At 31.1% G+C, this 12,534-nt stretch overlaps 1 protein-coding gene across 1 annotated transcript in view; it reads right to left on the bottom strand.

Annotated features, from left to right (window-relative positions):
• The window catches only part of Not1 (CCR4-NOT transcription complex subunit 1), a gene marked incomplete at its 5' end in the record, with an annotated part of 130,106 nt that overhangs the window by 6,640 nt on the left and 110,932 nt on the right, over positions 1-12,534 (bottom strand). The window contains 4 exon segments of the mRNA XM_085825142.1: positions 4,152-4,286; positions 6,990-7,122; positions 8,392-8,572; positions 8,821-8,889. Of these exon segments, the coding sequence (XP_085681268.1) occupies positions 4,152-4,286; positions 6,990-7,122; positions 8,392-8,572; positions 8,821-8,889 (518 nt within the window).

Genomic DNA, 12,534 nt, shown 5'->3' on the forward strand with positions numbered 1-12,534 from the left:
CAACACAATGTTCAAAAGCAAGTCTCATTCTTTGAAATGCCAAAAATTGTTTGACAAAATATGATGTCAACACAAACTGTTTGTGCAGACGATATTTGCGGTGGCAGAAAACTTTCATTAAAACCAGATAACACAACTTTCTATTACTGGAAACACGGTTCATAGCCACATTTTAGCTAAAAAAATAAGCACCTATAAGCACTTTTCAAGCACATTTTAAGAAAAAAAATAAGCACCTGTCTAATTACATTATACACAACTACATAACCTTAAAATCTAGACTTGTAATTTAAAATATGAGAAATGCAGTATTTATTAAAAGAGAATAATCATTACCTCAACCATGAAAAATAATTACTTTTTTTAAATTTTAAATAACAGTTAAATTTACAGAACTAGTTTACAATGAGAGAAAAAAAACTATGCAGAACTAAACTATATTACAAGATTTAATTATGAAATTTAAGTTCAAAATAGAGAAAATAAATAATTATAAGGCATATTTATTATATTCGCTTGGAACTTAATAATAAATACAATTTATTTTTTCACTCATACTGATATTTAAATGATTTAAATCTAAATTCTAAATATTTTCTAAATTTTCATTGTATATCAGTTTTTCCTTAACAGATATTGCAAGCAAAGTAATTTAAGTAAAAAAAAGAGGAACATTTCTGAAATCAGAAGACGGAAATTTGCTTCATGCAGTCATCCTTTAAAAGCTTAACTAACTCGCATACTTGGAAATTGGCAAATATGCGGACAGTCGAGCGAAACTTGAAAAAGAGGAGCGGAGGGGGGGGGGTAGACTGTAGCTGTTCTTTAGATTTTTCCGCTAAATAAATGCTTTTGACATATTGATATGTGCATCATATAAAAATAAACCAACGGAACTGAAAAATATTCAGCTTAGCAAGCGCAGTAAAACTCTTTTAAGTGTTTATAAACAAATCTCGGACTGAACATCAAAATTAATTATCTCTGCAAAATATCGCAAACATTATTGCGCAATATGTGTGCCGTAATTCTTCCCTACGTGATATTATGCAATCAGAATCAACAGCTGCCGGTATTGGGAGAATAAAGAAATAATAAAGGAAAAAAAAAGAGACTTACAAATCTGGGGTGTTTTTCATTAGACTGCGTTAAATTTCCGGAATAGAATCATTCTTCGCTTGTTTGGTAGATGGCAGAACTTTTAGTCCTATTCAATCCAGATTAGAAAGTAACAAAAAAAAAAAAAAAAAAAAGTCCGTTGCTTGTTTTGCAGCGAACTGTAACAGTTTTAATATTCGAGATTTTGCGGAAAAAGGGAAGAACCTCCCAACCTTCGTACTGTATAATGTATTGGCCAAAAAAATTAAATTTTTTTGACTGTTCGATTACTTTTCCTTTATTTAAGCCATTCCGAATATTATTCCTTAGAAAGCTAATCTGTGTTAAAACACAACCATTTTTGGAAGTTTACTAAAAAAAAAAAAAAGCACTGAAAGCAAAAAATAAGCACTGAAAGCAAAAAATAAGCACTAAAAACAAAAAAATAAGGGCTTTAAAGAAAAAGTAAGCACCTATAAGGGCCTTTATATTTTATTTTCAAATATAAGGACTTATAAGCACTTATAAGGACCGCTACGAACCCTGTGGAAATAAAGTCTCTTTGAGACTTCAGATGCAGAAATGCATTATTCCTTTACCAAATTCCCACTGAGAGCGAAGACTTACCCAGAAATAGATCATCAGCAGGAAGACTTTGTAAATTCTATAATTCAAAAGGCACTGTATGCAGATTGTGGACATTTTATCATTAAGTCCAGGGATAACAGAAGACTTCATTATAAAGAATGCCATAACCACACTGTTTATAAATGAAAAATATGTAATAATATAGCTTTACATCAAGATTGTAGCAAAGCTTTTCATGTTTGAAACTTTCAACTGAAAATAATCTGTGTTTATAAAGAAATATATTGTATACTCTAATATAAATTATTTAGATGTAAAGTGTTTTGTACACAGGGTGCATCAGTACAGCATTGACAAACTTTCAGAAGAGATACCTAGATGATGGGAAACCACACAGTAATGCATGGCTAGAAATGCTTTCCTAGTACGGTAGTTACGACACAAAAGAGAGAAAGGACACGAATGGATCGGGGAAAAGATGTTTCTTATTTGGAGTACAACAAGAACAAAGAAACGACAACATAAAGAGACAATGATCATCATCAAAGGATGTGTTCAAAATTACGACTTGGACTGTAATGCAGGAACCACGCGTCATGCATCTTCCATTCATGATGCAGGTTTTTCACGTGGAGATGTGAGGCCTGCATCATGGTTCAGGGTCGTAATTTTGAACACCTTCTTTAATGACAATTGTTGTTTTTATTCTTATTTGTACGTTTCTGCTGTAAAACATGTTTTGTCTCACATTTTTGTGTGGTCACTACAGTGCCACGAAAGCGTTTCCGACCATGCATTCCTATGTGATTTCTCATTGTCTAGGTGTACATCTTTCCTGAAAGTTTGTCAATGCTGTACATAATGTTATAACCCTGTAATAAAATGTTATACAGCTAAAAAGTAATCCAGTGCTCCACTAAAAGAAAACTTCGCACGAATACAACACTTCATTTTCCCACAATGAGATGAACTAACAAATGCATAAATGTGTAAACAAAACGCGATTCAAATTAGATTAATTTGTGCATCTACCAATCCAATCCCCTACAGGCTGGAAAGGAAAGAGCACATTGCTCAAATACAAACAAATAAGACAAAAGTATAAAATAGAAATGACCCAATTACTTGAAACTACAGACAACTTGTACAAAGAACCATCTTATTTTAATTATTTTTATGAAATGTGTTACATATAGGAATCAATGCAGAATAATTTAATAAATAAATACTATAACTTGAGCTAATTTGCCATAAATAAGGCATTAATATAAAACAGAAACCAATATTTTGTACTATGAATACAAAACATAAATTAAATTGAACACAAATGATGCAAAGATTAGAAAATTTTATTCTGATTCATTTCATAATGCATGATTCAGGTTATTTGATTATTTTTAATGATTCTGACATACTTAGTTACATATTTTAAATTTTACGTTCTTTGGCTACCATATATTTCCAAATATAAGCTGATCCACGTGTAATTCGAGTGCTTTTTTCTCCTTCCAAAAAATTTACCCAATATTCAAAACCCAAATATAAGTCGAAAACGGGGGCAATCTTGTAACATTCAGACAGGGCAAAAAATGTTACCATTCATTTTACCTGCATGGATCAAGCAGGTCAAATGAATGGATTTTTTTAAAAATCAAATTGCTGTAAAGTAAAATGCCAGATGCCACCAACAATGGTTTTAACTTAGGTAACCCTATCTGAAGCTAGCACAAGAACATTCTATTCATTTGTTGTCTTGTAAGCAGTATGTAGTATCTGTGTTAGTCTTATTTTCATGCCATTTTTGCCTGAAAGATGTGCAGGAAGGGAAATTCTTATATGGCAAATTTCAAATTACACATGATCGCTTTTGCTGAAAATTCCAACAACATTTTAAATAATTTTGAAAATAAAACAACTCATTTAAATTAAAATGAATGTTTTCAGAAACTTATGACATACAGACTAAAGAAATAAAAAACTGTGATATTTAGCAATTCATCACTTGGCTCAGCTAATGGAAAAATACCTACATTTTTTACAAGATATGCAAATCTGTATATAAGCTAACCCCTATAATTTAGCTTTAGAAAAGTCCCAAAAATTCTTGGCTTATACTCAGAAATGTATGGTAATTTCATTTCGTTATATCCTTACACTTTTATACAGATGGCTATAGCCCATTAAAGCAATTTAGATAAAACTGATTTTAATAGAAAATATTATTCTGAAAAACATATTCTGGGATAGGGAAATTTAAATAATTTTGCACAATTTAAGCTCCATTAATTCAAATAACGAGTATGAAATTTATTACTGCAATTCAAATAATAAGTATGAAATTTATTATTTCAAAAATTTAATGCAAAGCAAGAACTTCAAATTTTTACTTCAGTACCTCTGAACATGTGGACTTCATGTGGAATACAAAACTCAAAACAAATGATATTCAAAAAAGCATAACTCACTTTTCAATTTCAGGGGCACACCGTACAAATTCATGATTCCAAAATTTGAAATTCTGATTTTTGATCAATTCAATGAAAGTTATAAGCAAGCCCCATGGATGAGGACGATTGACAATAAGCCTCTCTAGTAATACCCTGAAGAGAAAAATATACTTGTAAGTAAATATACTTTTATACTTGTAAGCAGAGCAAACATTATGGAAATCATGATATGAAATACATTATTAAACACAAACTGAATTTTTATCACTGAAATTAATATCAAGCAGATAAAATGTTTGCACTGCTAACACAATTTTAGTAAAACAATAAATAGTCATTAACATTTAAAAAATATTCACATTGTAAAACAATTTTGACATAACAATAAATAAATAAACATTGGTCACTGTATTGCAAAACAAGAACAAACAGTGAACAATCTTTTCATTATTACTTATGAACAGGAAAATACATGTTAAGTTGTAAAGAAAATTTTAACAACAGAAGTAATATAAATCAGCAAAAAGCTAATACTTAAAAAAAGGGGGGGATAAATATTTAAATACACTGAAACTATCAAAACGATTGCTTCTGAAAGTGATCAGCAATTTTGGGAACATATAACTGCTAATAAGACATGCCACCAATTATACTTCAAGACCAAGCAAGGAGGAGGCAAAAATTCCTTATATTCAAACCTCCCACACTTAAAAAGTCACAAAATGTAGGTGATGACTAATTCCCATTCATCACAGTTTAGTTAAACACCAAATATCAGACATATGGATACAAATAAAAGGTCATACAGTTAAACCTTGCTAAAATGAATGAGTCTTTTAGTCTCATCTCCTTTTCTACACACTTAAATGTTATTTTATGCTGCTACAGCGAATCTCCAAGAGTAAGACTTATTTCTCCCACTTTCCTAGCGTGCCTTCCTGATGTAGTGGTTCTGCATGCTGTGTCGGTATTCAAGAGGTTCGTGGTTCGATTCCCGGTGAAGGCTTTGCTAATTTTTCATCTTACCTGCTTCAAAAAATATTTCTCTCACTTTCCTAGTGTGCCTTCGTGGTGTAGTGGTTCTGCACGCTGGGCCTGTATTTCAGACGTCTGTGGTTCGATTCCCGGTGAAGGTGTTGCTAATTTTTCATCTTGCCTGCTTCAAAAAAATACCTAATGTCTATATAAGACAATTGGATATAATATGAACAGTTTCTACATTATTAGTTTTATATTTTTCCTATGATTTCCATAAGCTTAAACAAAAAAGTTGTTAGCCCATGAAATCATCCATGTTTAGAATGTTACGGTCCACTCTCCATCTGTAAAGGATTGGATTATTGTAAATTGGCACAAAACCTGTCAAGGTTATCTGCGCCAGACAAATGGTAACAATGTAATTAGTCATTTGTAAAAACTTCCAGCTTAGGTAAAAAGAGACAGATTACAATCTATGATAAAAGCTGATATCTTTTAAAAAACAGGTTAAAGTCTATTATAAAAGCCAATATCTTTTTAAAAACAGAAACAAATTACGATGATGTGGTTTTCCAATTAAATTTCCTAAGTCCAGTTCTGAACAATTAAAATGTTTTTGGCGAAAATAATTAAAACTCTGGCATTCCACCAAGATATGATGGACTGTCAGATCTGCATTGCAGTTTGGGCAGCTGGGATTCTCTTCTCCCTTCAGAAGATACTCATGGGTCAGGCGACAATGGCCAATTATCAGTCGAGTCAAGAGGACATCCTCCTTTCTATTAGCCATACATGGCCAGTATCCAATGGTGGGTTTTACATTTCTCAGCTTGTTATATACTTTGTCTTTCCACCCCAGAATTCGCCCGCTCCGCCCAGTGACACCCCCCGCCACGTTGAGGCAGCATAGCAGGATTTGGGGGGGGGGCATCTGTAAAGGAAAATATCTTTACGTTACTTTTATCTTTCTTCTCATACTTCTTCTGTTCTAAACAAAGAGTCAGACAGATGCGAGCCCAATTCTAAGAGAACGAGGACTCAATAAGCATATATTAAGATACCATATAATATTAAAAAGCATTGAACCAAAGAACATGAATGCGTTCTCAGATTTCATCCAAATTTTTCTGGCTGAGTTGTTTGTTTTGAAGTTTTCAGAATTCAGGGAAAGAGGAAACGGTGAATCACATTAGTCAAGGGTATACTGTTGACTCGTCTTTTAAGGAATGAAAGTTTGATCCTCATCAGTTTGAGTACAAATAAGTTATGTCTTTCAAACAATAGCTTTGTATTCTTTAGGCCTTCTGCAGGATACAGGATATTCTTTGTAAAGGTTATATAACAACTATGAATATAAACTTTCTGCACATCAACAGCACTTTTTTGTTATTCCTCTTTAGTGTTTTTATATTGTTATAGATAAAAATAGTTATTAATAGGTATAAATGGGTCATTTGAGGCAAGGACAAGAACGATATTTAAAATTAACCAACAAATTCAATGACTGCATGTAATAATTCTAAATAAATTTTGATAATATTTTTTTATAAATTAGATAAATTATTCAATTCTTTTCATTCAAATCATCATTCAGATTTTACACATTTATGCGAGATAACCCACTTTTCTCATCAGATCCGATATAGCAAACCAACCTTCTGTTCCCTTGAGGTTCATTACAGTGGTGTTCGACTGTAATGAATTTCAAGAAACGCATATACACATAACACATTTTTACATTTCACTAAAATGGATTCCAAAAGATAACTTCATGATTTTTTCAAATATGAAATACACAACAAGCAAAACAGAAGACATCAGAGCATATAAAAATATAAAATACAATTACAAACTTACACCAAATGCAAATACACTAACCTTGTTATTTGCTCTTGAATAGCTTCAGTGTTAGCCTCTGCAAACAAGTATAGCAAGGTACAGCTAAAGTAGTGAGTATGACTGTTTGGATACCTTAGCTGATTGGCAATGGCATTTAAAAATAGATAACGTCCTGTGAAAATGAAAAGATCTTAATTATATTTAATGTTTCACATTAAAAAAACCAGTATACTGTGTAGTTACTAAAAGAAGACTTCTAGACAGAATGTCTACAGTTGTATCGAAGCAAGCAGTAATCTATTTTTCATCGCAATATCTTGAAAGGCGGGGAAACATTTAATTTTGCTATCTACGTGCTTTTAAGGAGAAAAAGGACCTACACACTTTAATTTTTGCTTTAAAGATATCCTTATTATGATATTGTTTTACCGTTCCTGTGCAATAGCAAAGAAATCACAACTTCAGATAACATGTTTCTATATTAAGGAGGAGGGAAACAGATTTTTAACATTACACCATATGATTTGTTAAGGGATTTTGTATACTTTTGCTGAGCTCAAAGTTTACCAATCTGCTCTTTGACTCGCTCCTGCTAACATAACTTCCCCCCTGTTTAACATTATTATGCATCATTTTCTTCATAATTATGACATATATAATTCACAGTAAAATTACTAAATTTTTAAAAACTGCATATTTTTAGAATTTCTGAAGAAGTGTTAAGCATTGCTGTTACTTTTTTCAGTCTTTTCTCAGTTTATCATATCAGTGTTAAGTAAGGTGACTTGCACAACTTTTTTTGTTTTTTATTAATCATAACTTTTTTTCGAACTTTTGCCACAACAAATTAAACCGCAAAATCACAAAACATTTAAAAACAGCACATTTCTAGAATTTGCATTAGTGTTAAATGTTAACATACATTTTCTTATATTTGCTCCATTTTTTTTAAATAATATAAAGTAATAACCTTCAGTAGCAATATCCTTTTATTTGAAAAGTGACATAGACAAAACTGAGAATCGAGACTAATTGTGCCTCTGGTGCTAAAAAACTTATAAACTTTGAGCTAAATGTTACAAACTATGAGATAAATAATTTGACTTCAAAATCTTTATCATTTCACCAAAAACAAAATTGTAATAAAACCTTCACTTAACTCACCTCTACTCAAAATGTACAAGGCATATTACAATAATGATGCCTCTAAGAATAATTTTCAATAAACATATTCCTATGGCCATATACTGAATTTTTAAGAATTAGTATTAAATAATTGTTTTGGGAGTCTGGGGATTCATACCCTGCTCATTATTGGGAAAAATGCATTAACTGAGGTTCAATCTGTAAGTGAAGTTTATAACTGAAATTTTTCTGCAAAACAGCTTTCTATCTCTCAAAAATTAAAAAAATATTTATAGTACACTTAACCAATCCTTACCTTCTGTATCTGAATCGACTGCAAGGTTTTGAAATATGTCCATATGAGAAGAATGAGTAATGGTGCTCATGTTTGGAGTAGAACCTTTACTTTGAATATAATTAATGGCCTGGGTTCCCACATACAAAACCAAAGCATTTATAAGAGGAATATTGTACCGCATTCCAGGCTCATTAGAAACCTAATGAAGATATTCGAACAATTATATATATAATAACATTAGTCCATGAAAAATCTGGGAAGAGAAAGTAAAAAACAAAATATATTCAGTCAAAATTCATTTCATTATTATTTATCAATACAACTGTGCAGGCAAACTTTTTTTTGTCAGTTTACAAAGTCACCAATGATTTGTGGGGAAGTGAATGTTCAGAAATTACTTAAAATAGTTTAGAAACTTTTGAATACATGAATTACAAAAATACATACCTGTAAACTACTTCTGAGTTCAGATAAGAATGTTACTGGTGCTCTAGTTTTTATGTAAGAGTCCAAATCCTACATAAGTAAAACAGTACAGTTGAGTTGCATATAGCTCATAAAACACAAATAACACAAATTTATGCCCCAAAACAACAATCATTAATACACATTTTCAAGCAACAAAGTTCTGACTTTGTTGAATGATTCTAACTTTACTCTAACAAAAAAAGGCACTGCAAAGTATATCACACAAACTTGACAATCACTTCTTTTCTTCGCTTTTTTTTAATTGCCTAATTATTTAAGCTGGTCAAGTAGAACATCATTTTAAAAATAATAAAGTAGTTTATAAATAGACTAATTTCTAATATCTTTATAGTGCAAACAGTATAAGCCTGTTTCACTTATTGTAATTATAGTACATATTCATGCATACAAATATTTGCAAGTTTTCCTCTTCCATTGAGATTTGTTTTGGTATTGCAATTTTTTTCTTTTACCTTTTGCAACAATACGTATGCCAAATAAGAGGGTAAAGTTTTGCTATTTCTAAGTAATTTTCTCTTTATCCAATTCCTCCTCTCGATAAAGTGGCAAGGAAAGACAGGTAATTGCTGTTGATTCTTCCTGATGCTGGTCATTAGCATGCTTGTCTGAAGGCTCATGGCTATCATAAGCTGAACTTTCAGTTCTTTCTGTTTTCTTAGTTTCTTAGTTTATATCCAGTTTTAGAAGTGTTGTAATTTTGGCACAAATGAAAATGTTGAACCATGGAGGTAAGAAAGGAAGGAGTGGCCAAATCGGCAGATGGGGCAGCGCTCTGATAGTATTTCAACACAAGGCAGTTCCATACAAATCGAAAAACGGGACACTTCCACATAAAAGAAACATTCCTAGTGTGGTGAATTTGTATAGTTTAGCGACATTTACACAAAAATCACACCTTGGTTATTTTTCGATAACTAACAACAGCGATTTTGATTATGAATTTATTTTATAAAATTCTAAGTTGTTGAACTACAAAAATATAGATTTTAGCAAAAAAGTTATGCTTAAAGGATGAAAAATACCTTACCATACCTTTAAAATTGTATACATCTTTTGATACCCTTGATAGAGTATTCACTACTTTTATTTTATGTTTCAAATGCCAAAATATTTTAAATAAAATACATTTTTTTTCACATCCACATATTACTGTAACATGTACTTTTTAAAATTAGTGTAAATTACTTTACTCAAAAAATATAGTGAATGCACAGAAATTAAAGATTTCCACATGCCAGAAATGAAAAATATGAAATATGTATGGGTATTTATGCATGTGCTTGCAAAAAGCATGTATCTGCCTTTAACAAATATGTAAATTATTTATAAATGTATTTGAAATGACGGATTTATTCATTCATAAACAACTGTGAAAGTTACTGTGAAGAAATCTAATTATTAAATGTATCTAAATTTACAATGATTATAAGTATTATCTAAATATATAATAACCTTAACATTGAATTGTAAACATAAATTGACATCCCATTGACAAATACGTTATAAAACTACGCATTTAACCAAGAATTGTTGCACAGGAAAGCAATATGTTACAAGGTATTGTAAAGCAATTTCTACGAGATGCGTATTTCAGAAAGTAATAAAGAAGAGTTTTGGAATATGTATTGTTGAAATTAAGGGTAAAAAAATCTAATAAGTATAATTAAAAGAATTATTCCCCTTACATTTTATAATCAGTTACAAGTTTTAAATAATATTTAAAAAAAATCCTTATTTTATTCCCTTTCAGAAACATTCAGAGATAGTTAAGTACTATTTAAAGTATTTCGCTATTAAATTAAAAAGTGCTCTAATTTGAAATGGACCAAATAGAGCATTAATTATAAATTGAATTATAGTTTTCGATTTAAAAGATGCCTCAGAAGCTAAAATAATCATGTCATATATGAGAAAGTATTTTAGGAAGAAGCTCTATAAATAGAAAAGAAATAATGCATAATTTTAATAATACAATAAACATTGATCTTAATTTTTGGAATCCTTAACCGAAGAAAATTGAATTACCTTAAAATTTTCTTCCGATGTAATTAACGAAAATATTTCATTCAAATTAAACCATTCTGAGCACACTGTTCTGTGAAAAGTATAGCATTTAATTCCGTTCAGAATGAAATGTTGTTTAAAAATGTGTTCTTTTCATATACTTAGGACTCTGAAGAAAAGGAAAAGAAAATATATACATTTATATGCATATTTACTATGTAATTACAAAATATTTATATCCAATTGTGTCAAAACCCATTGAACTTAATGATAAATTCCCCAATGTTTTGGTCACCAATGAAGGGATCGCCAGTGCTTCAAAAGCAGAGTATGGGGGAAACCGGTTTAGGGCCACTTCATCTAACTTCCTACATCCATGTGTTGAACAAGGGGAGGGGAAAAGAAATGCTTCAGATCTTAATGTGGCACCAAAGGATTTGTTACGGCTTTTTAGTTTTCGTGGAGCTCATAGTTTACTAAGATGCTCTTGGACTCAATTCTGCTAACTTTTTTTTAAAAACTATTATTGAACATTACTTTCTTTTCACGTACACTTAAAAAAAATTCAACAGCAAATTCACAAAATATTTAAAAACAGCTTATCCAGGCAGTGTTTCTAGGCTACAGAGAGGTAGTTTGCAAACACTCATATGGCCTCCTCCTAACCAACACAAGGATATCTGCCTCAGAGCTGTCCTCTTAGTAAGTGATTTATATAACAGTTTGTTGCATCACTGTGTGCTCAGATTTCTGCTACAGACGCAATACGATGCGCCACACCCATAACCCAACCGTACTTCTCAGTACTGCCAGGTGGCCACCTGGAAACCTGTCGTCTTGAGCCAGTGCCTTCCCTTGACCACTGCTGCCAACAGTCATGCACAATGGATACATTACTGCAGGGTCTTTCTGCAATATTGTGGAAAGAAAATCCACCTTCTCATAGCCTTGTTATACAACCTCATCGAAACTCACTGAGCTACTGATAATGGTTTTTTTAGTCTTCTGAAAGACATTCGTGACTAACATCAACTCCCCAAGTCAAATCTCAAAGAAAAATAATGCTCGTGAACTTCACAGTGCATATTTAAAGTAAACTTAATCTGCATATTCCCCTAAGTGAGGCACTAGTAGTGCTACACTTAGATGCCTAGCACGGAATTTGAATAAACTACATCTTTCAAATGTATAAAAACACATCTACCAAATTTTGTTCATCTAACACAACTCCTTCTTGGTGTTTGAATTTTTTCCCCCCCATCAGTGTATTTGGAATAAAATTGCTCAATTTTTAAATCTTCTTGTTCAGAAATTCTCAACCTGTTTCTTGTTTTCCTTTTTAGTTTGCACTCTGTAAATTTTTAATTGTGTTGTGTTATTGCATTTTACTTTATTTTTAGATACATAAACAATTTATATATCAATAATATTTATTGATATATAAATTTATTGATATATAAATTGTACAAGTATAAATAATTTTAGTGTATTTTTCTTACACTTATTTTACATGATTTCTTTCTTATTACATGACAGAGCTTCATATCAATAAATAATTATCAAGTTTAGTAACAAGTTTTTTGGTAATCAAAGGGATCTTGGATTTTTCCAATTATTGCTGGGACATATATGGCTATAGACCCTATTAGAAACCCTTGTTATACATCT

This window comes from Stegodyphus dumicola, chromosome 10, assembly GCF_044657685.1.
Source record: "Stegodyphus dumicola isolate Sdum_Otavi_A_Nest chromosome 10, ASM4465768v1".
Taxonomy (NCBI): Eukaryota; Metazoa; Arthropoda; class Arachnida; order Araneae; family Eresidae; genus Stegodyphus; species Stegodyphus dumicola.